General features: G+C 44.3%; 1 protein-coding gene across 1 annotated transcript in view; it reads left to right on the top strand.

Annotated features, from left to right (window-relative positions):
* The window catches only part of opa1 (OPA1 mitochondrial dynamin like GTPase), a 76,514-nt gene extending 60,294 nt beyond the window's left edge, over positions 1 to 16,220 (top strand). The window contains 2 exon segments of the mRNA XM_055646224.1: positions 13,838 to 13,915; positions 15,457 to 16,220. Coding sequence (XP_055502199.1) covers positions 13,838 to 13,902 — 65 coding nt within the window. The 3' untranslated portion in view covers positions 13,903 to 13,915; positions 15,457 to 16,220.
* Positions 16,221 to 25,897: the final 9,677 nt, after the last annotated feature.

The following is a 25,897-nucleotide window of genomic DNA, read 5'->3' as shown; positions in this document are numbered from 1 at the left end:
AGGGAATGGGAAAATGATGTCTTCAGTTGCAATCCTTCTTCGCACCCAAACATCTTCAGGCTTTGGGGATACAAGGAACTGCAGCTGCTGTGGTTTGCAAGAAAAAAGACACAACGTGCTGGAGTAACTCAGTGGGCTTGTGGTTTGCTCAAGATTCGAGAAAATACATTCTTGCTATTGAGGGAGTGCAGCGGTGGGTTCACCAGGTTAATTGGGACTGACATATGGTGAAAGAATGGGTAGGTTCCTGTGCTGTATTGTTCGATGTTCTCATGGGGGAAGAAAATAATGTGCAGTTCTGACTCTGACCAGTAAGTGGCAGCATTTACTACACATGACTCACTCACTCATCCTGTTACAAGGCATGTAATGAATGATGCTTTGGTCGTGTTAATAAAACGTTTGGTGATTCTCACTTGGGTATAACTGATGGCCATAAAATCCGGTTTGCTTAATATGTCCAGATATTGTTATTGAAAGATGCAGGAAGATTGTTCCCGATGTTGGGGAAGAGAACAAGGGGTCACAGTTTAAGGATAAGGGGGAAATCTTTTAGGACCGAGATGAAAAAAACATTTTTCACACAGAGAGTGGTGAATCTCTGGAATTCTCTGCCACAGACGGTAGTTGAGGCCAGTTCATTGGCTATATTTAAGAGAGAGTTAGATGTGGCCCTTGTGGCTAAAGGAACCAGGGGGTATGGAGAGAAAGTAGGTACAGGATACTGAGTTGGATGATCAGCCATGATCACATTGAATGGCGGTGCAGGCTCGAAGGGCCGAATGGCCTACTCCTGCACCTATTTTCTATGTTTCTCTGAAAATAGCTGAATTATGTTTTGTACAGGGAATTATTTGTGCTATTTAGATCATTTTCCTGTGTTATGGTGGATAGTTTCTGCCGAGTAGAACATCAGTAATGTATAGACAAAAAATGCTGGAGTAACGCAGTGGGTCAGACATCAATTCTGGAGAAGAAAAGGAATAGGTGACGTTTTGGGTTGAGACCCTTCTTCAGACTGAGAGTCGGGGGAGTGGGGGCAGTAACGTAGATGCTGTCTGTGGGCTGTCATTTTAATCCCCTGGGCTTTGCCATGTCATTTAATTTTAGACTTTAGTTTAGAGATACAGCGCAGAACCAGGGCCCTTCGACCCACTGAGCTGGCACCGACCGGCGATCGCCCCTTACACCAGCACTATCCTACACGCTAGGGACAATTTACAATTTACAAAAGCCAATTAACCTGCAAACCTTTACATCATTGGAGTGTGGGAGTAAACCGGAGCACCCGGAGAAAACTCACACGGTCACAGGGAGAACGTACAAACTCCGTACAGACAGCACCCGCGGTCTGGATCGAGCCTGCGTCTCTGGCGCTGTGAGGCAGCAGCTCTGCCGCGATGGTCCACAAAGCATCCCTCAGCGGATTAAATCTCATCACCAACCGATGAATCAATTGATTTTATTACTAACAGCCATCATTAAAATAGTCTGGTGGGTTTCATATTGGTCTTGGATGGGAGGATGCTCCTCAAACTGCGCAGCATCCTGGACAATACAGCTCACCCCCTCCATGACACACTGGTCAACCTGAGGAGCATCTACAGCAACAGACTGGTTCCACCAAGATGCAGCACAGAACGCCACATGAGATCCTTCTTCCGTCGTGGGGTAGACTGACTCCACTCCCCCTCCTCTCCCCAATCTTTGCACAACCCCAATCCTTTCCACTCGTCATTTTAATTTCATGTTTCATGTATTTTGTATATTATGACTGTTGGCAGATCAATTTCCCTCCTGGGATCAATAAAGTTCTATCGTATCGTATTTTGTCCTGTGACTGTGTAGCATGTAGGTGCGACAGGAACTGACAAATATTCTCAACATTGGTATAACACCTTTATTTGTTTGCCCACCTACAACAGTCGCTCATTTCATGAAGGTAATATTTCCTGTAAGTGTTATGGATATTTAGAGTGGAGTTTTAAGAGAACAGAGATGAGAAAACACTTTTTCTCACAGAGAGTTGTGAGTCTGAGGAATTCTCTGCCTCGGATGCCGTGGAGGCCACTTCTCTGGATACTTTCAAGAGAGAGCTAGATAGGGCTCTTGGAGTCAGGGGATATGGGGAGAAGGCAGGAATGGGGTACTGATTGGGGATGATCAGCCATGATCACGTTGAATGGCGGTGCTGGCTCGAAGGGCCGAATGGTGTACTCCTGCACCTATTGTCTATAACATGCTAAGGATTATTGTCATTGGTCATTACTTTAATTTATCCTCAAAATCTTTCATTGTTATCCCATTGAGCCTCATTGTACAGTAATCTGCAGCCCAGGAGTACAGCATGTGGCTTTATAACCTGTATGATTATGTACTCATGTAGATAATTAATTGTGAGCATTTATGGGCAGATATGGATAGAACGTTTTCCTGGGATGTGGGATAGAACTAGTGTATGGGTGATTGCTGCTCAGTGTGGACTCGGTGGGCATGGCTTTATTAGAGTCTTAGAGTGATACAGTGTGGAAACAGGCCCTTCGGCCCAACTTGCCCACACTGGCCAACAATGTCCCAGCTACACTGGTCCCATCTGCCTGCTCTTGGTCCATATCCCTCCAAACCTGCCCTATCCATGTACCTGTCTTACTATTTTGGGATAGTCCCAGCCTCAACTACCTCCTCTGGCAACTAGTTCCATTCACCCACCAAAAGTTACCCCTCGGATTCCTATTAAATGTTTTCCCCTTCACCTTGAACCTGTGTCCTCTGGTCCTCGATTCCCTTACTCTGGGCAAGAGACTCTGTGCATCTACCCGATCTATTCCTCTCATGATTTTGTATTGTTTTCCTCGCCTCACTTTTATCTTAATAAACATTATGGGCCATTTTATATTTAGCTTAAAAATACAAGTCCTGTTCATGACATTATATAGATGACATTTAGAGTCAGGACCCTTCTTCAAACTGGATTGCGTAATAAAATGTATTTATTCCAGAGCAGATTGCTTAGCAAGAAATCAGTTCTGTTCACTTATTTACTGTACCAAACTTAGAAAAGTATAGTGTGTAGAAAGGAACTGCAAATGCTGGAGTAACTCAGCGGGTCAGGCAGCATCTGTGGAGAACATGGATAGGTGACGTTCCACAGAGTGCTGGAGTAACTCAGCAGGTCAGGCAGCATCTCTGGAGTAAAAAGATGGGTGATGTTTTGAGTCCATCCTTTTTCACCAGTGATGCTTCCTGACCTGCTGAGTTACTTCAGCACTTTGTGTCTATCTTAGAAAAGTGCAGCGCAGGCACAGGCCCTTCAGCCCACAATGAAACTGTTGTAAAGCAGAAGGGATCTGTAAAAAGGATTGGTGGGGGATGAAAAGTGAAGTGATGGTGTTGAGTGCAGAAGTAGCGGTGTGCGAGCAAGGAGCACTCGTGGCACCAAGACATGGTTCCAGACATTGGTCAGTCTTCCCGTTCCACAACATAGCATGTTTAACAGAAGGTAGACAAAAATGGTTTGATGCATCTATGGAGCGAAGGAATAGGTGACGTTTCGGGTCGAGACCCGGAAGCATCTATGGAGTGAAGGAAAAGGTGACGTTTCAGGCGGAGAACCAGAAGCATCTATGGAGCGAAGGAATAGGTGACGTTTCGGGTCGAGACCCTTCCGGGTCTCGACCCGAAACGTCACCTATTCCTTCGCTCCATAGATGCGGCCTCACCCGCTGAGTTTCTCCAGCATTTTTGTTTACCTTCGATTTTTTGCCAGCATCTTCAGTTCTTTCTTAAACATGTTTAACAGAAGACACTTTTTACATCAATAAATGTTAACAAGCTTGCTTACATGCCTGTGCTTGCCCCTTTGTGTATGTGCAGTCCGTGCACTGGTAACGTTACTGCATCCTAGCAACTTGGCTGCAGGAAGTCTTATTCACTGGGGCTGTAAAGAAATGCAAAGGGGAATAAACGAAGGGTTCCGTGTTGCTAATTGTGGTCTAGGTAATGGTTATGAAAAGGGAATGCAAACCACTTTTTCCTTAATGTCAGCTGTGTCTATTTTAATCTTATCAATGACTAACGTTTGCGGGGCATTGTGTGTGCCGTTGTGTCGACAATAGCTGTCTTTATTGCCTGTTGGTGGTGTTGGCATGTCTGGACTTGGTGATGACTGAGGTTGCATAACTAGGCCCCGGTTGCCACCCACATTAAATATACACGCGCATCGCACCACAGAAGGGGAACAATGCGCTTGAGAGAGCATTTGCTGATGTGCTCCTGATAATGGATCCGGCAGCCCAGAGATTGAGCCCTCCTTGAAATAAGTAATGTGACCGCAAGCATTGCTGCTTTACATGTATCAAAGTAAGAGTTTTCACAGGCACTTCATCATTATTATTCTTGGTCCAACAAATAAAATCATGTCAAGTTTTAGGCATTAGCTGTTGTTAGATAAAGCTTCACATTATAAGGCAGCTGTCAGGACATCGAAAGTATTTTACAATCAATGAAGTGAATCCAGTGTAGTCTTGTGGCAGTGTGTGTGCAATGTAGTCTTGTGGTCGTGTGTGTGTGTAGTGTAGTGTAGTCAGTGTTGTTCAGTTGCTGGAATCAAACTGGAAATAAATACAACCTGTGTGTGTTGATTTGAGCTAGTGCTGTAAGGTCGGGTTTCATTCTAGACTCTTTGATTTGCAGCTAGCGGTGGTACAGTTTGTTTTAATTAAATGAGTAAGGTAGTGACAGTATGGCTCAATTGTTTAGTGGTGTTGCTGCTGTAAAGGATTAGTGGATAGAGATTGCTGTCTGGAGGTACCCACTCAGCATTGCCTGTCCTTTAATCTCTGGAGAAGACCTCCTGCCTTTGGTTACCGTCTGTTGCATTACCTCACACGTGCAGCCAATAATTGTTCCTCTGTCTCCTTTATGCTCCCTACCTTGGTTGCTAAAAGGACAAGTCCAAGCTTGCTCTCTCTCTCTCTCTGTTTGGCTAGCCTTTATGTTATAAGTATTAGAAATGGTTAGGTTTGTAAGGACTCCTGGCAACAGCTTGTGTTGACGTATTTTAAGTGTATGTAGACACAAATGCTGGAGAAACTCAGCGGGTGAGGCAGCATCTATGGAGCGAAGGAATAGATGACGTTTCGGGTCAAGACCTTTCTTCAGACTTGCACATACTTCTTTATGAGCGACTGTTTGCGTCGTAAACCGCAGATTGTTTGGTTGGAAGTAGTGAACTTGTGCTTGAAGCTTGCACACATCGCACTCACCCCCAGCTGCAAGAGGAGCCTACAACACAGTCAAAGCCCAACTAACTCTTCATTAAGTGACTATGTCAGCGTGCACATTTAGAACAGGGTGGCGCAGCGGTAGAGTTGCTGCCTCACAGCACCAGAGACTCAGGTTCCATCCTGGCTACGGGTGCTGTCTGTACGGAGTTTGTATGTTCTCCCCGTGACCTGCATGGGTTTTCTCCGGGTGCTTCGGTTTCCTCCCACACTCCAAAGACGTACAGGTTTGTAGGTCAATTGGCTGTGGTTGAAAGAATTGTAAATTGTCCCTAGTGTGTGTAGGAGAGTGCGGGGTCATCGCTGGTCAGCACAGGCTCGGTGGGCCAACGGGCCTGTTTCCGCACGATATCTCTACAGTATGAGGTGAAGTCTATAAACTGTAGAGGGGCAGCTGAGCCATTTAATAAGATCTGGATGTAACCTCAACTTTACATCCTCATCTCAGTATCTGCTACCAAAGCCTCAATAACACCCACAGACTTGTGCTGCCATTGTCCTTTGAAGAAGAGAGTTGCAAAGACTTGCAATCCCCTGAGAGCTCTCCCATCTCTCGGTACTATGCAGTCTTCCATGGTTGAGATTTTTCACTTTTTGGGCACTTCACTTCAATGGGCATTTTCATCCTTACCGCCTTATTCTCCAGTTTTCTGAACATTGTTGATGAGTTCATGTTTTGCAGTCCACCTCACCATTTACTTTCCTATATTTCTTTCTAATCGGCAACTATATCTAGGGAGCTTTCATCCCCGTCATTTGCCTAGAAACATGCGTAGGAGTAGGCCATTCGGCCCTTCGAGCCAGCACCACCATTCAATGTGATCACGGCTGATCATCCAGACTCAGTAGCCCGTTCCTGCTTTCTCCCCATATTGAAAACATCCAGTGAATTGGCCTCACAGGGTCCTCCGGCATTCTGTGTCCACCTTCGATTTAAACCAGCATCTGCAGTTCTTTCCTACACAGTTTATTGGCCTCCACTGCCTCTGTGGCAGAGAATTCCACAGATTCCCAACTCTCTGAGTGAAAACGTTTTTCCTCGTCTCATGAATTCCACAACATGGCAGTCCCAGCTTCAATCTTTGTAAAATATTGTCCACCAGAAAATAGAGCCCTTATGCTGGCTGTCTGTTCATTATCATCAGATAACACCTTTAAAACAGAACATTTATAATCTTCACATTTCTGATCACGAGGAGCTCATAGTAACTATGAGAATCTGTGTGGAAACTCTGGCTAATCATTGCTAAACTATATGAATGTACTTTTGAATGATAGCCCCTGCTGGAGTTTAGGGAAAACATGGGTGATTGTGTTGAAGTTTGAGAAGAAGCGGTCTATAAAGGGAATCTTGTTTTCTGAAGTGCTGCAAGGGGGCTGGGCACTTGCAAATACTCCGCTGGTCTGGCGGATAGTGGTTTACTCAGCTCGAGTCGGTGAAGATGAAGGATTTTGTGCCAGGGCTCGGAGATAATTGATGAGGAGTCTAACGAGGAAATTGCAGGCGAGGAGCAGAGCATACACAGCCAGGCTCAGTCTTTAGAGTCCAGTCACATCATTTAAAGTCATGGCTGGAGAGAAATGATGAATTGTTACACCACTAACAGCCTATTTACTAACCATTAATCTGAACCTGGATTGCTGGCTTGCAAAGCTTTGATGCTTTTTGGCACCAGGCAGCACTTGGAACTTTTTAAAAGATGCATTGGATTCCAGCGTGGAGTTCAAGTGACCTGACTTGACATAAAGTAAAAAGCTGAATGTTGTGATGAAGCAGAATCTTTTAACTGCATTGGTGGATAAGTTTATTTTGGAAATCAATTCAGTTCAGTTTAGTTTATTGTCATGTGTACCGAGGTACAGTGAAAAGCTTTTGTTGCGTGCTAACCAGTCAGCAGAAAGACAAGACATGATTACAATTGAGCCATTTACAGTGTACAGATACATGATACTGGGAATAAAGTTTAGCGCAAGGTAAAGCCAGCGAAGTCCGATCAAGGATAGTCCGAGGGTCACGGATGAGGCAGATAGTAGTTCAGCACAGAAAGGGAAAACACAGGATCAGAGGGAAACCAGATGCAGTAAACACTATAAAGGAAGCACTTCCAATTCTGTAATATCTTCCCACATTAAACAAAGGTCACCGTACAGTTTGTTTGTAGAAGGCAGCAGCTCTTTCATTAACTATTTTGAAGCAGCTACTTTTTGCAAAAAGGAAAGGAATGAATAAGTAATTGTGCTGCTCTTAGTATAAAACTAGACTAAGTTGGACCCGTTGGGTCCCAGTCACACGGGAGGCCTGATCCCCCAACGCAACCCGCAAGAACGGTGAGTGAGCTGGCGCAAAATCGTAGCGCTATTGCATACCTCATTTGCGCAAATAGAAAAACGGTACAAACCGGAAGATAACATGATCAGAGTTTTTAGTTGTGTATAGATATATTAAAACTGGTTCAGTGGCCCATCAGGGACCTCAAAAGAGTTTTGGCCAACATTTGTGAGACAGATCATTTACTGCTCTGTTTTAAATTTATATTCAAAATGATATGGAGCCTGAAATATTTTGAAAAACATATCTGATTTACCATTGGGCAATAATTGATTTCAAATCTGCGAGGATATTGTCTTCACTTTAATTTTTAAATTGTCCATTAAAAAAAAGTCATATTCTTAAAGGGCCTGTCCCACTTACGTGATTTTTTTCGGCGACTTGCCAGCACCCGTCATAGTCACAGCAGGACAGCGAAAAATTTCAACGTTGAAAATCCAGCGGCGACCAGAAAAAGGTACGACTCTTTGGGTGACTACTGACAACCATACGTGGGGTGACGCCTGTTTGGTGGTGAGTAGTTGCCAAAAGAGTCGTACCTTTTTCTGGTCGCCGCTGGATTTTGTTTTAATGGTGTGTGGTTGGCTTATTTTATGGGGTTTGTCTTTACTGATCTGATCTGTCATTTGTAACTCAAAACTTAGGTTAAATGTTGTCAGCTTTGGCCTTTGCAAAATTATTCTTTACTCTAATGAAACCTCTGCACCATATATTGGTTGTGTGACAATTGAAGAAGCTTATCTTTTTGAGGCTGCTGAGGTTTGCCTATTTTATCGTGGGCGGTTACGGTGGCGCAGCGGTAGAGTTGCTGCCTTACACCGAATGCAGCACCAGAGACCTGGGTTCAATCCTGACTACGGGTGCTGTCGGTACGGAGTTTGTACGGTCTCCCCGTGACCTGTGTGGGTTTTCACAGAGATCTTCGGTTTCCTCCCACGCTCCAAAGATGTACAGGTTTGTAGGTTAATTGGCTCGGTAAATGTAAAAATTGTCCCTATTGGGTGTAGGGTAGTGTTAGTGTGCAGGGATCGCTGGGCGGCGCGGACCCGGTGGGCCGAAGGGCCTGTTTCCGCTCCGTATCTCTAAACTAAACTTAAAAAACTAAACTCAGCTGTTGTTTTTTTTTTAATTAGTTACTTGTTGGTGATTCACTTTGCAGTCATCTTCCTGGGATTACCTTGCTCTTCTCCCCTGCTTCCTCCCAGAGAACTCGTTGTTGATGAGGCTGGGCAGAGTAAACAGTGGAACAGTGGAATGGTCCGGGATGTTAGACTTCAGTCCGATAAACAATGCTACACTTTGTTTGGTTCCTTCCAAAGAGTGGTTGTTACGTTTGATTTATTACGGCCTGACCAGCCCGATTCTTTGAGTTGCGTTTTGCAGTCAAGGATTTGACAAATGGAGATTTATGCCCGTTGACAGGAGGATGGGAACCACATTCTCTTTTGTAGCAGCCAAGAAGAAAAAGGGCTGGCCCAGCTTCCAGCAATGTGTTTGTAGTCTTGACCCCTTTCATATGCTGGCAATGTACAGCCAGCACATAAATAGCACCTCCCTTGTGTTTTCTTGACCTGCTGACTGTCCATTCACTTCCCATCTGTTTTGCAGTCCCCAGGAATGGGTTGATATAAATCTTTCTTCTCGGGAGATAGATGATGTTCTGGATCTAAGGGGGCAGCCAGCACATTGGGTGGTTTCTCTTATTAAAAGCTCGCTAGATTTCCTCTGGGCCGCCCGCCCGCATCTCCTTGAAAACTCTGCCTTGTGCAGTAGGTGTGAGGTGCAGGGGGGAAAGCACTCTGTCCCTCTGAACAGACGCTGCAGTAACTTTTAGTTTTGAAATTGACCTGTTGTCAACAACAGTTAATCATCGTCTTGTGCACTTTGCGTTCAACCGTGACATAGATTAAAGGGGGAAAATGGTTGCGTAAAGTAATACATTTATTTTTGGCATTAGGATGAAATACTGGTCAGCTTTGCCACTTGTACCAGATTGTTTAAAATCTTCAAAACAATTTAACAGATTCCAAATAAAATCAGCATAAAACATTCTGAAGAAGGGTCTTGACCCGAAACGTCACCCGTTCCTTCGCTTCATTGATGCTGCCTCACCCGCTGAGTTTCTCCAGCATTTTTGTCTACCATAAAACATTGAAAAGTGATTTAAAAAATTGCTCTTCACAAAAACCTAACCAGCTATTTGATTCTTACATTATAAATAAATCATTTTTGCATGAAAAAATAATCGTGCATTCAAATAATATTAAATATGCTACAAACTCAAGGAAGAATGGCCTGCTTTTGAAGATAGGCGCAAAATGCTGGAGTAACTCAGTGGGATAGGCAGCGTCTCTGGAGAGAAGGAATGTGTGACGTTTCGGGTCGAGACGTCAGCTATTCCTTGTCAGCCTGCATCTGCAGTTTTGATTTGTATTTCGTATGCTGTAACATATTATCTAAGCGAAACTGTTTCAATAATTTAGATTTCAAAAGTTTATTTTCTACATTAGACTTACTCCTTTCACACAGAAATTATCTGAGTTTAATTTTAAGAATAATTTTTGAAAATGACCCCCGAGCTTTTTACAATAAAAATTTCAAAGATTTAACTATAACATCAGTAGAGTCACGGCTATTTAATTGTTTTGTATATATATATATATATATATATATATATATATATATATTGGCAACAGAACAATGCAACTCTTACTTGCTGCAGCTTAACAAGCCCATTAACACAATAACTGATAAATATATAATAATCAATAATACAAAAGTTAATGATTTCAAGAGTTAGATTTAGCTATTTTTAGATTAATTGTTTAGATGTACATTTTTCCAGCATCTGCAGTTCTTTCTTAGACATGACCTGAAACATTGTCTGTCTTTGGGCTAAAGGAATCAAGGGATATGGGGGAAAAGCAAGAACGGGGTACTGATTTTGGATGATCAGCCATGATCATATTGAATGGCGGTCGGTGCTGGCTCGAAGGGCCGAATGGCCTACTCCTGCACCTATTTTTCTATGTGACCATAATAGTGCAAAACCAAAGTCCGAAGTAAAACTTGTTCTAGTTTGCAATGGTCACACATCAACTTCTTAGATTCATTTAGAGAAATACCATTTCCAAGAGCTAATCACAATTGTAGCTGGAAGAATAGCAGGGGGTTTGTAAAATATTGGACAGTTGCAGGTAGACTGAAGGTTCAGTATATCACCTCCTCAATGGCTGCACAGCACGATCGACTATTGTTCTCTCCCAGTTTACACTGTGTTCCCTAAGCTGCCTCTGCAAATGTTGGCACATCTGTAGTCTCTGCATTATTCTGCACTAGCTTTAAATTAAATCAACGATTCGTAGTATCTACAAATAAAGGTAGGTTGGCAGAGGTCAGCACTTGAGAATCACACTAATCTGCTGCTCCCAGAAAGCTAATGACGTTTTCTGCTCATTTAAACATCCCAGCACACTCTACTACATAACAAAACCTTACTCACAGTTCACTGCGTTTCCTGTGTAATGTAAGCAAAATCACAGCATTTTCAGAGAAATGTTGCAATAGTTATTAATATTATAATGTAATATTACTAATAATTATCATCTCCTAATAATAGTTCTTAATTTGTTTAAAAAATATTACATTTTTTACTTTTGGAAAATGTTAAATTTAAACTTGAAGGCTCCATAATTCCTTGTCCACAAATTCAAGTATGTTTTGAAAGATAGTTGACCAAATGCTGGGAATATTCAGACTTCAAGCCATGGAATCTAAGGTTTAGACCTTCGTATGCCATTTGTAACTTTAGTTAAAGCAAGCAGCATAAGAATGGAAATTCTCTATCTACTCCTGCAGTCAGATTGGGTACAAACAAACTATTAATTTCTTACTAACACTTAGAATAAAATGTCACACAGCTGTTTAGGGAGGGGAAGAAGGGACATTGACTTCTCCAATTTCAGGTAGTCCTTGCTTTCTCCTTCTTTCCCCTCAGCTTCCCAGCTCTCTCACACCCCATTGTCTCCACCTCTTCCTTTCTTCTTCTCCCCCCCCCCCATCCCCACTCAGTCTGAAGAAGGGTCTTGACCCTAAACGTCACCTATTCCTTTGTTCCATAGAGGCTGCCTCACCCGCTGAATTTCTCCAGCATTTTTGTCTACCTTTGATTATTCCCACATCTGCAGTTCTTTCATAAACAAGATTAGAAGTTGTTCAGCCAGAGCTGAGCACACTTCCCGGCATCTACACACAATGGTGTCTGTCTTGTCGCTTCTTGTGCGTGGTGGTGGAAAGACTGGTGGAAACAGGGCAGCGATCGACGTGAACGCACTTTCCTTGACCCCGTCTGGGCAGGTAGAGGGGAATAAGGGGAGGGAGGTGACCATAACAGTGCTCCATCTTTTTGTGTCTAGATAGAATAATCAACAACGCAATAATAGCTAATGCAAGTGACCATAACAGTGCTAAAACTAAAGCCCATTGTGCAAAGACACAGTCCATAGAACAGGGGTTCCCAACCTTTTTCGTCCCGTTTACCCCCTGGCAACTTTTCGAAAATAACTTTACCCCCACCCTGTTTTGTTCAGCAATTTGAGTTGACACTTCTATCATAACAAAGCAACTGACAAAGGGGAAATATTAAAATACTGTTTTTAACAAATCCAGAATCAACAAATTTACCCCCTGGGCAGGCGACATTTACCCCAGTTTGGCAACCCATGCCATAGAAGATGGCGTTTGCTGAGCTTAGTGTTGTGCAGTGTTCAGGTCGCCTGATGGTTGCTGGGAAGATGCTGTTCTTGATCCTGGAGGTTGTCACTTTCACATTTGATGGGCTTTACTGTTTAAAATGTTATTTGCCTGGTGATGAATGGTCTATAATTTAATATCTTGAAACATCGTTATGCATAAAGATAAGTTTGTCACCCTGCCTCACATACTTCCCTTTAAGGACGGTATCAGTGTCTTTTATCTCTCCAGGTTTTTGTGCTGTGGTACGTTACAAGTGCACTGAACCTTGGAGCAGAAGATTAGGGCTGAGAGAGTGAGATGGCAGTGGCTTTGTGTGGGGGTCAGAACTGCACTGAAACTCTAACAATATTTGAAAGCATTCGCATTCACATAAGATGCTTAAAAAACTTCCAGTATATTGGGTAAGGGATTATAAGAATATTCATGTCCACATCAGAAAGGTAATGAATTAAGGCGTGCAATAGCTCATCTCTTAAGTAAACACTCTTCTAAAGACTGATGCAACAGCATTAAGGAGGTGTCAAAGGTTGTTTGAAGGCTTGTGTGGGTCACGGTTTAATGTTTGCACATGTGAAGGATGTTATGAACTTTTTTAGTTCAGGGATTTTCCTCCAAGTTTGCTCTGATCAGTCTCTGAAGAAGGGTCTCGACCCGAAACGTCAGCCATTCCTTCTCTCCAGAGATACTGCCTGGCCCGCTGAGCTACTCCAGCATTTTGTGTCTATCTTCAACACTTTGACCTGCTCAGAACCTGTATTCCCAACAGCGTTATTGAATCTAAGTTCACTGTTAATGCTGTAGCAAATAGAGACACAGTTTATTGTATGGAGAGGTGTGTACAAATATTGTTTCATCCATGTTATAGTTGGTGCTTTGTGACCGGAACATCTAACGTGACGCTGTGTTTATTGTGCTCAGCTGATGGATAGAGTGAATGGGTGAAAGAATGGATCGACTGGGCTTGCATTGTCTGGGATTTAGATGAGAGGGAATCTTACATAAACATATAAGATTGGACAGGCTACATGCACGAAAAATGGTCCCCATGTTGGGGGAATCCAGAACCAGGGGGTCACAGTTTAAGAATATGGGGTAGGCCATTTAGGACTGAGATGAGGAAAAACTTTTTCACCCAGAGAGTTGTGAATCTGTGGAATTCTCTGCCACAGAAGGCAGTGGAGGCCAATTGACTGGATGTATTCAAGAGAGTTAGATTTAACTCTTTGGGCTAATGGAGTCAAGGGATATGGGGAGAAAGCAGGAATGGGGTACTGATTTTGGATGATCAGCCATGATCACAATGAATGGCAGTGCTGGCTCGAAGGGCCGAATGGCCTCCTCTTGCAACTATTGTCTATGTTTCCATGTCTTCCACAATTTATTCATGAACTTGTAGATTATTTGACTATGTACTGTTTTGAATTCATATGTACTGGGACTGCTATAATTATGAAAGTTTTCTCTATTCCAGAGAGAGTTCGTGAGATTCAGGAGAAGTTGGAAGTCTTCATTGAAGCTCTTCTTAAAGAAAAGTAGCAAGATTTCTAATGTATGTATGGATTCTCAATCACTAGTAGCTATTTATTTTATTGAGTTTAAACTCATCAAAAGGTACTTAGATTTGTGGATATCCATCTCATGTGCTCTGTTCATAGCATAATGTTCACCCAATGAGTGGTGAATTCCTCCTGACTTGGCACAGCTTGAGTGGAGTCCCTACAGGGAACTCCAGGCACTATTTTTAGCTTTCTTCTGTAAAGATGAGAAAGTATTGACCAAAGATTCTGAGCATAATTGGTGTGGAGCAGCCCTTGGTGGGAGTGGGCTGATTAGTTCTCTGGGGGTGGTGCGGTGGGAGTGGGGGATTGATTGTGATCGTGCTTTCTCCAATAGGGACAGCTTGCGTTAGTTGTCAGAGTGTTGCCATACATAATGGCCAGCGGGCTAACAGCACTGACAAACAGCCAGCACCTAACGGTATGTCCACTCACACAGCAAGCGTTCCCAGGGAAGGAGGAATGGTGACAAAATCACCAAGAAATAAATAATAGGAGACAAAACTGCTGGAGAAACTCAGCGGGTGAGGCAACATCTATGGAGCGAAAGGACATCACCTATTCCTTCGCTCCATAGATGCTGACTCACCCACTGAGTTTCTCCAGCTTTTTTGTCTACCTTCGATTTTTCCAGCATCTGCAGTTCTTTCTTAAAGAAATAAATAATAGTGTGAGAAAACTGAGTACAAACTGCGCAATGAATATTGATTAAAGTTTCTCTGTTGAAGCCAGCCCAGCAATATTAAACTCTGGAATTTTACTGATCTGGCAATCTTACCAATAATCTTTGAATATTTACAATCAAAGTCAACACTTTAAAATCAAATGTAGATGTATGTATGTATGTATGTAGTAAGCTAGGATTTGATTTTAATTATAGCTGCTTATTTTTCTGAATTGAATTAACCGTGAGTGCACTTTTTACCATCCCCATCAAGTTAGTTTTAGTGATACAAGTGCGGAAACAGGCCCATCGAGTCCACACAGACCAGCGATAATCCCGTACACTAGCACTATCATACACACACGAGGGACAATTTACGATATACCTAAGCCAATTAAGCTACAAGCCTGTATATCTTTGGAGTGTTGGAGGAAACCAGAGCTTCGGGAGAAAACCCAACGTGGTCACGGGGAGAATGTATAAACTCCATACAGACAACACCGCTGGTCAGGATTGAATCTCGGTTTTTGGCGCTGTACGGCAGCAACTACTGCCGCGGGCACCACCGTGCCAGCCCTTTCTTTTCTTTTTTTTCTGTTTTAAAAATGACCCTTCCACAGGAATTAACTTTGGTAAAATTGTAAATTGTCCCTCGTGTGTGTGTGTGTGTGTAGGATGGTGTTAGTGTGCAGGGATCGCTGGTCGGCGCTGACTCTGTGGGCTGAAGGGCCTGTTTCCGCGCTGTATCTCCGAAGTCTAAAGTAGTTTATTTTGATTTGAGAAAATAGTCCAAACACTGTCAGAACCATTTATTATCGTGCTAAATCTGGTGTGTTTTTGTCCCCTCGTGCTAATTCATCCACGATGCAGCCACTGGTCTGGAGCTTTGACTGTGACGGTGCTCAAGTCGGCCGGTAACCTTTGGGCGAAGCACTGCAGGGAGTTAAACCTTGTCGCAAAAGCACCTCAGAAGACGTCACTTCATAAATTGTGTACATTGAAATGAAAACCATTTAAATTCCCCATGCATTCTAATCTTCGAGCTGAGAATCATTTTGCGAGCAGTGTTTCCCGTTTATAATCTTGACAACGTTGGCACAAAAGCTTCAGCTAATCACCATTTCCCAGTGTAATATTCAGCCTTGCTGAAACAATGAAACCTTGACAGTCTCAATGGTGCAGAGCAAGACTGTGCGTGGCAGAATGAATGAGAGCCGATGAACTGTTTTGTCCGATGTGTAAAGTTTTCAGTGGAGTTATTCCCATATACAGAAATAAAGATCAGCTGTCTGAACCAACTTTTGTCGAGAATTAAATAACCAGCCCGTCGCGAGCAGGTATGTTCAGTAATTCACATGCAAATAAATATCGCCTTTCTCAATCTTGAATCCACAATTAAAGCATAAATTATAAACCAGTTGTATTTGGTATGTTTCTTTAGGGTCTGTCGATGTGGTACCAGGGTCTCCAGTATTTGTGCATATGCATATATATATCAATGAAAACAATCATCGCTTGTAATTATTTTCCTTTGAATCGTCTAGAGGCCATGCATGATGTAATTATCGAGATGTCATGTATTTATTGAATGCCGTTGTATTTAAATAAAGCAGAGTACAGTTTTGGAGATGAAAGTGGTTATTTGTGGAATGCTGGTGTTAAAGCTGTGTGTTACTGAGGGCGAGCGCACGGCTCGACACATCACTGGGTGCAGGGTTAATGAGAGGCCGCGGAGCAGAGGATCTGAAACCACAGGGCGCAGGCACGGGAAGCTGCACAAGTGGATACCATGAGGACCTTTAAAAGACATTCGGACAGATCTATAAGTATAAGGGGTCGGCCATTCAGGACTGAGATGAGGAAAAACTTTTTCAATTTGAATTCTCTGCCACAGAAGGCGGAGGAGGCCAACTCATTTGAAGTTTTCAAGATAGAGTTAGATTCAGCTCTTGGGGCTAACAGAATCAAGGGATATAGGGGGAAAAGCAGGAACGGGGTATTGATTTTAGATGATCAGCCATGATCACATTGAATGGCGATGCTGGCTCGAAGGGCTGAATGACGTAATTCTGCTCCTGTGCCTTACAATGTTATGATTCCCTGTCCTCCGGAAACACTTAACCTGCATCTGCTCTAGCCTTGTACAGGGTGATCGCTGGTCGGCAGGGACTCTGTGGGCAGAAGGGCCTGGTTCTGCGCTGTATCAACTTTATGTCAACTTTGATATGTGGCATATTTGTTGACTTTTAGGTAGAGTGCAGTTATATTCTGTAATAAATGCTTGGAATGCAAGTCAAGGTGGCATCACACAAACCACCTCCCTTCCACTGACTCCATCTAAACCTCGCGCTGCCTCGGCAAGACCAGCAGCAGCATCAAGGACCAGTCTCACTCCGGCCACTCCCTCTTCTCCCCTCTCCTATCAGGCAAAAGGTACAGGTGTGAAAACGCACACCTCCAGATTCAGGGACGGTTTCTTCCCAGCAGCAATTGGTCTGGAGCTTTGAATGCTGCCTCTCCTGCTGAGTTTCTCCAGCTTTTTTGTCTACCTTCAATTTTTCCACCATCTGCAGTTCTCTCTTAAACACTCAGACTATCCTTGATCAGACTTTGCTGGCTTTACCTTGCACTAAATGTTATTCCCTTTTCATGTATCTGTACACTGTAAATGGCTCGATTGTAATCATGTATTGTCTTTCCGCTGACTGGTTAGCACGCAACAAAAGTTTTTCACTGGACCTCGGTACACGTGACAATAAACTAAACTCAACTATTATTTGAACTTTGCTTTAACTTTGTTACTTACATCTAAATGCATTCAGTTGTTTAAGAAGGAACTGCAGATACTGGGAAGTGGAAGGTAGACAAAAATGCTGGAGAAGCTCAGCGGGTGAGGCAGCATCTATGCAGCGAAGGATTCAGTTATAGGTTGTTCAATGTCAGGTTGTAGCTGCATGATAATCAGCCCATAGTGGAACACAAGAAACCAGGATTCTTTTAACGTGACGATATCTGCCAGCGCCTCCAACATCACACACATGTTTATGGGACAGGAGGAACTGCAGATGCTGGGATCTTGAGCAACACACAAAGTGCTGGAGGAACCCAGCGGATCAGGCAGCATCTGTGGAGGGAATGGACAGATGATATTTTTGGTCGAGATGAGAAAGAGGCTTATGTAATCATGCTTCACTAATGGATGAAGTAAGTGAATGTGCAGGAAGGAACTGCAGATGCAGGTTTCCACCGAAGATAGACACAAAAGGCTGGAGTAACTCAGCGGGACAGGCAGCATCTCTGGAGAGAAGGAATGGGCGACGTTTCGGATCGAGACCCTTCAGTAAGTGAATGAATTAGAACGTCTATGCATTTGTAGATTTCAGTTCTATTACGTTAAAGTATCCTCAACATTGGGTTTAATTGATGGAAATTAATAGTGTAGGGAGGAACTGCAGATGATGGTTTGCACCGAAGGTAGACACAAAATGCTGGAGTCAGGCAGCATCTGTGGAGAACATGGATAGGTGATGTTTCACAGAGTGCTGGAGTAACTCAGTGGGTCAGGCAGCATCTGTGGAGAACATGGATAGGTGATGTTTCACAGAGTGCTGGAGTAACTCAGTGGGTCAGGCAACATCTGTGGAGAACATGGATAGGTGACGTTTCACAGAGTGCTGGAGTAACTCAGTGGGTCAGGCAGCATCTGTAGATAAGGAAAGGGTAGTCAGAGAGCAGGAGGAATCACTGAGGGCGAGAGTGGGTGTCGGAGAGACACTATCTGAAGAAGGGTCTTGACCCGAAACATCACCCATCCCTTCTCTCTAGAGATGCTGCCTGTCCCGCTGAGTTACTCAGGCTTTTTGTGTCTACCTTTGATGGAAATATATGTAGCATAATATTTAATTGATATGCGTACCAGCAGCTTGTTGTCTACAAAATAATGCTCTGCAAGGAGCACCCTTTGCAGTGCCTGATTGGAGTCTCGTCATTGTAAGTGACATTCCTTTCAGAGATTCCTGGTTAGTTTGTTAAGTTAAAGTTTGTGGGATCAGCCATGCACAGAACTGACAAGGAGTCTCCACAAACCATACAAAATCAGTAGTAGAAGGGGTGAATTTAATAATAGTTTCTGTTTACGCTCCCTTTGGCTGAGGTTTATCGGTAGCAAACCTTGCTCTCGTTTTTTGTTTTTTTATTTTGTGTGTGGAATTCTCTGCCTCAGAGGGCGGTGGAGGCCGGTTCTCAGAATACTTTCCAGAGAGGGCTGGATAGGGCTCTTAAAGATCGCGGAGTCAGGGGATATGGGGAGAAGGCAGGAACAGGGTACTGATTGTGGATGATCAGCCATGGTCCTATTGAATGGCGGCGCTGGCTGGAAGGTCCGAATGGCCTACTCCTGCACCTATGTTTGTATGTTACTAAGGTGAGTCTGCAGCGAGTGTGGGAGAAGCTGTGGCCATTCCAGAGTGTCATCTGTCAGCATTCAGTAGAGGGGGGGGGGGGGGAGGACACCTCCTATTAGCATTTGTAAAGGTTTGCAGTGACTACGGCCACAGAGCTGCTGCTCACTTCTGAACTCCTATTCTGTCAGAGACACAAAGACGCTGAACTCTGCTAAAGAGCTGTCACGTCTCACTGTCTCGCGGACATCCCCCCCGCCTCATCCCTTTCTGTTCAGCCCAGTCCCCCCGTCCCATCCCGGCCCTCAAAGCCCCTGTGTGATCTCTCTGAGGGGGGTAAATGTATGCAGCGATTCAGAGCGTATGATTCTATTCTGACTTCATGCCTGTACCATTTGTTTGCCAGCTTGTTCGGGGGATGTGGTGGCTTTCAGCGCTTTGTTTCTGATGATCCTCACAGCGTTGGAGTTAATGGAGACCTTGTCTGAACTCATCCGAGCTGAAATCCACCGCCATCCCTGCCTGTCGCCGGCATGTATACAAGTGAGGTGGGAGGGGGGAGGATTCCCTCAATGGGAGGAGACGACATTGCCGGAGCTGAACATTACATTTCACCAAAGCCGTACAAAGATCAGTTGAGCAGTAAATTCACCAGCAAGCAGCTTCAGGAGCCATCGCAGCGGGTGTCAGTGTACATTGTTCCAGCAATGCTCTTGTGACATGACTATTCTCTCTGTTAGGAACACTTCTTGCATATGACATGCACAGCCTAAAGTTGTAGGACAACTTGTACTATTTGATCTTATTTGATTGTGCACGCCGGGTTGATTGCATTCATCGAAACAGGGCGGACCACGTGAAGCTTGCAATCTCCCACACCTTAGGAAGACTTTAACCAAAGATCTTATAGCTTCGCTATAAGATATTTGACTTTAACAACGGGTTTAAGGATCCCGACCTGTTCTCCAGAGATGTTGCCTGCAGGGCTGAACTTAGGAGTTGCGGGGCCCAATTGGGAACAATTTTGTTGAGCCCCAGGTTCCCAGCCAAGGTCTGTAGAATCATAGAAATACAAACAAAGACTATGGTAGAATGGAAGGGAATCAAAATGTGCGCTTAAAAAGTGCCTGCGAGTTAATGGATCTAAGCAACATTTTAATATAAAATTGCATACACGTAAGCCTACAAGTAACAAACAAAATGTGTAGATCACCTCTGAAAAGTACATAGTTACAATACCACTTGTTTTAGTGACTCCCTCATTCCTCTCTCTTTTCCCTTCTCTCCTTCCTCCCTGCTCTCCCTCCCTCCCTCACACAGACAACACACACACACACACACACACACAACTAACACACACACATCACGCACAGAGTACACACATACACACACACACACACACACACACGAGGCTTCGGAGACTCAATCCAGCGCTAAATGCAGCTCAACTCTGCCCGTCTCGCCGGGTTAACCTACAGCCCTGCCTGGACTGACGGGACACCAGCGCTGCTTCTCCGCGCTGGCTGTAAACCTGGGCCATATTTCTCACGTCCAGGCAGGGCTTAACCTGATGGGACAGGCAGAATTGAGCTGGGTTTAGCGCTGCTTCTCTGCGCTGGCTGTGGGCCTGGGGGCACCGCTCCCGCCTGACTCCTGACGTCTCTAGCCACCCCCGGGCGTGTGGGGGGCACTCGGTTGGGGACGAGGATGGTCCAGTGGAGGTTCGGCAGTGATTGCAGCGCCGGAGAGCCGGGATCGATCCTGGCTGCGGATGAAGCGCAGGTCTGTGCCACGTCCGTCTCCTCCAATCACCGCGCTCTATCCTCAGTCCCACCCCCCCTACATCTGCCTCTGACCGACACTTCCCTCCTCCAATCATCGCGCTGAATCATCATGTCCCGCCCCGTTTTCCTGCTGACCGACGTCTCTCTCGTCCAATCGGCGCCCTCGATCAGCAGTCCCACCCCCACTGTTTGGCGGAAAGCGGAGATTTCACCGGGTTTTAAAATCCGGATTACAAAAAATGGGGAGGGATCGTTCCCCACCTCTCAAAACAGGGCGTGTCCCACCTGGCCCCCCCGGGATTTCCGCCCCTCCACAGAATCTCCACAGATGCTGCCTGACCCGCTGAGTTACTCCAGCACTCTGTGCTTTGTTCACAATGTCAATATGTGCAGTTCCTTGTGTTTCAGTTTTAATCTGATTTCCATTAGTTTAATTACTTACTATTAGTAGCTATCTTTATAAATACAGAAGCTTGAAACCGCGCACCACCACACTCAGGAACAGCTTCTTCCCCTCTGTTATCAGGCTTCTGAACGGCCCTTCCATAGGCTAGGGTACTGTCTGATTCACCTCTACCCCATTGCGGACATTGGACTTGTTTCAGTTGAGTTTATTGTCACGTGTACCGAGGTACAATGAAAAGCTTTTGTTTCGTGCGAACCAGTCAGCGGAAAGATAATACATGATTACAATCGAGCCATTTACAGCGTACAGATACATGATAAGGGAATAATGTGTAATGCAAGGTAAAGCCAGTAAAGTCTGATCACAGTGTTTAAGAAGGAACTGCAGATGCTGGAGAATCGAAGGTTACACAAAGAAGCTGGAGAAACTCAGCGGGTGCAGCAGCATCTATGGAGCGAAGGAAATAGGCAACGTTTCGGGCCGTAACCCTTCTTCAGACTGATTACATATTGTCATCAAAGAGGTCGATAGTAGTTCAGAACCGCTCTGCTTGTTTCCTGCTGTATGAGTCTATGACATATAACGTAAACATTAAGGAAATGCATCAAATATTTGTAAAGTTGATCTTTACTCAATTATTAGACAATGTCTGTTTTCAGATAACATTATAATATTAGTTTTGAATCTCGTTATTTCCCCAATATTGACTCTAGTTAGCCCTTCTACAGAAACATCTGAAGGTTTGCCCCACAACCAGCGGTCAATGCCAGGGGTCAGAGGTTGTGCCGGCTAAATGATCCTTGTTTCAATGTCATGAGAAGGAACTGAGATGCTGGTTTATACCAAAGATAGACTCAAAATGCTGGAGTAACTCAGCAGGTCAGGCAGCGTCTGTGGAGAACATGGATAGGTGACGTTTCGGGTTGAGACCCTTCTTCAGAATTAACAGAATATAATGCCACATAGAATATCACTTCAAATAATTTGGGGATGAGATATCACAGAAACTACAGGTTAATTTGCAGCATCATTGTTGAATCAATAAAATAAAATAATTAATTCTGTTCAACAGAATGGAAAATGTTTGGAGCATTTAGATATCTAGATAAGACAACATTGAACATGCTCAGAGAACATATCATGATGTATGAATGAATGAATAAGTTTATTGGCCAAGAATTCACATACAAGGAATTTGCTTTGGTGCTCCACTTGCAAGTGACAACATGATATACAGTGACAGTTAGGAATGACACATAAAACATTAAACATTAATAATAAAACATTATTGATTAAACATGTGGATTAAATAAAATACCAGAGCAAAAGGAGGCTACAGATTTTTGGTTGTTGAGTAGAGCTATTACTCGTGGAAAAAAGCTGATTTTATGTCTGGCTGTGGCAGCTTTCACAGTCCGGAGTCGCCTTCCAGAGGGAAGTGATTCAAAGAGTTTGTGGCCAGGGTGAGAGGGGTCAGAGATGATCTTACCCGCTCACTTCCTGGCCCTTGCAGTGTACAGTTTGTCAATGGAGGGAATATTGAAAATACATCAGTTTAATCAAGATTGAAGAACAACTTAAGGAATTGTTTGGTCACTCTTATCATTGAATGTGATGAGATTTTACCGTGCTGCTGAGGATGAAGGATGCGTGGTTCTGAGTGAATCTGCTTCTGTGTAAACGTCAGCTGCCTACGTGTGGCATTGCCTTTAACCTTCCTGAGGACAGAAGGGGAGAGCGGCCAGTTCACCGGGCTGGGAATCCAGATTGGACGGAAGAGCTGTCAATGGGTTAGAGGTAGAGTCGGAACATGAAGGGGGTGTGTGTGTGTTCATGTGGAGATGAGAAACACAGGGGCTGAACACTGCTCATCAAACAAGCAGCTTCCTGGTGAAACCATTGATGGATTAGGAGAATATTCATGGGGTTAGCAGGTGAGTTTGGACTCCGCAGCTCATCCTTTGAGTAAACAGCGCACAAAGCCTCGGTAACCAGGATGAGAGTGTAGCAACAGGCCTACACGGGGCAGATGAGAGACCGCTGCCCATTCTAAGCCCAGACAAAAGGTTTTGTATTTCAAGTGTTGCACAGAACCAAATCGTAAGAAGTCTTGTGGTATTACACGAAGGAGGATCTTTTAGTTTGAACACGGTCAACAACGCCTTGTGCACAAACTTCAACTGGATAACATGTTGGTGATTCAACATCGATTAAAAAATAATCGGTGGATGTAAAAATGCAAAATAAATGCGGTTTCCACATCAAATTAATTTCCCAACCTTCAGTGAAGAAATAAACAAACTATTGAAGAACTTGTTTCAAAAGTTCCAAGACTTATGAAGCACAAGAGCATTGAGGTGTAATGCCAGTGAAGACCGCTGTCAGTAACGAGTATTGTGTGAGGATTCTGTGTGAAGATGCATCGAAATTCCTCCATCTGCATCTTTTGCCCATAAAATAAAATCACTTCACATCAATTATCCCCTCAATTCTGAGGAGGCAAAGCAGCGTAAGGGTTTAGAGCCAGTGATGTCACATTAGACTGCGCGTGACCTTGACACGGGTAAATAACCTGCGTGGCTGAAGTCACAGCGTTGGCATCAAAATTAAAAAGACAAGACCATATCTTCAGTTTTTTCATGATGTTAGAACGACCTGAATAGCCAACTGCAGGAAGCCAGGAGACCACCCAGAAATCTCACCAGTCCAGCATTTTACAATTCTTACAATCATTGCTACAAATGTCAAGTATTGAACGATAAATCTGATCCAATAAGAAATGAACCCCCAATTTATTTTTACAGGTTTTATTACACAGATTAATGTCACCCGAAGGATCCCGGCTGGGCACGGATTAAAATGTCTTCAGTTCAGGGTTAGAATGCACTCTCGTTCTGTATTGTTATTTTGACGTAATACGCTGGACATGGGGGGGGGGGGGGGGTGTGTAGGGGGACAAATTTGTGATTTGGGGAAACTGTATTGTATGTATGTAGAGCCTCCTAGAATGTTGGATGGTGTTTTGTAAGGATCATGCACTGTACATATTTATTTCACAAATAAAGTCTATTTTTAAATTATAAAAAACTAATAATAATGATTTGCATCAGAAAACTATTTAACAGATGCGTGATTTAGGTGTTTTGGCCTTTTGTACACGTTGAATTATTTGAATATTCTAATGGAAGCAATAATCTGGTGAACATTTGTTTATTTGTGATACTTTTGATGAGTAACATGAAGATTGTGTCCTTGGATTTTTCTCCCCCCCCCCCCCCCCACACCCCATCCCCCCCCCCCCCCCCCCCCCCCACCCCCCAGACACCCCCATACTCCCCACCCACCCCCACCCCCCCAACACACACCCACCACACTCCCCCCCACGCCCCCCATGCCACCCACACACCCACACACCCCCCACACCCCCACACCCCCACACCCCCCCACACACACCCCCTACACACCCCCCTCCTCCAGAGAGGTTGGGCAGGTGTTGATCCCGTTGGGTCAGTGCTGGAGTTTTGCTTCACATTGGTAAACATTGAAGCAGTGTGTGGAGCGGAGTAACGGAGCAGGACTGTTGACAGCAGCTGAAACCTCCCTGCTCTTCTTTGTCCTGAGCGAGTGGGGGCAGGTCAGGGCAGCAAACTCTGTGTCTGTAAACACACAATTTGCCCTGTTCTGTGGGGAAAGTAGAACTTGCAAAGTTTGCTCACAGGATTTTCAGCCGTTATACCTTGTCCCAACTAGTGCCGTGGAAGTTCAGATTGTTTTAAGAAGTCTGAAAGTCTGAAGAAGGGTCTCGACCCGAAACGTCACCCATTCCTTCTCTCCAGAGATGCTGCCAGTCCCGCTGAGTTACTCCAGCACTTTGTTTGGTTTAAACCAGCATCTGCAGTTCCTCCCTACACATTTTCAGTCCAAGGAACAGTTCAAGTCAAGTCAAGTTTATTTGTCCCATACGCATACAAGATGTGCAGTGAAATGAAAGTGGCAATGCCCGCGGATTGTGCAAAACAACAGAACAACAGAACAGAATAGAACAGAATCAGTATTTACATGTTAGAAAAAAAGCAGCAATTTTAAAAAGACACAACACAACAGTAAACTAGTCCCTGGTGAGATAAGAGTTTACAGTCCTGACGGCCTGTGGGAAGAAACTCCATCTCATCCTCTCTGTTTACACAGCATGACAACGGAGGCGTTTGCCTGACCGTAGCAGCTGGAACAGTCCGTTGCTGGGGTGGTAGGGGTCCCCCATAATGTTGCTGGCTCTGGATCTGCACCTTCTGATGTATAGTTCCTGCAGGAGGGGGGGGGAGTGTAGTTCCCATAGTGCGTTCGACCGAACGCGCTATCTCTTCAGAGCCTTCCTGTCCTGGGCAGAGCTGTTCCCAAACCAGATTGTGATGTTACCAGACAAGATGCTGTCCTCAGCCCCAGAGTAGTAGCACTGGAGGATCCTCAGAGAGACTCTGAATTTCCTCAGTTGCCTGAGGTGGTAAAGGCGCTGCCTTGCCTTACTCACCACTGCGGCAGCGTGTGTTGTCCAAGTCAGATCCTCTGTGATGTGCAGCATCTGTGGAGAACATGGATAGGTGACGTTTCACAGAGTGCTGGAGTAACTCAGCGGGTCAGGCAGCATCTGTGGAGAACAGGGATAGGTGACGTTTCACAGAGTGCTGAAGTAACTCAGCGGGTCAGGCAGCATCTGTGGAGAA

The sequence above is a fragment of the Leucoraja erinacea genome, chromosome 14 (genome assembly GCF_028641065.1).
Source record: "Leucoraja erinacea ecotype New England chromosome 14, Leri_hhj_1, whole genome shotgun sequence".
Lineage (NCBI taxonomy): Eukaryota > Metazoa > Chordata > Chondrichthyes > Rajiformes > Rajidae > Leucoraja > Leucoraja erinaceus.
The sequence above is the reverse complement of the archived record's forward strand: the minus strand, read 5'-3'. Positions and strand labels throughout refer to the sequence as shown.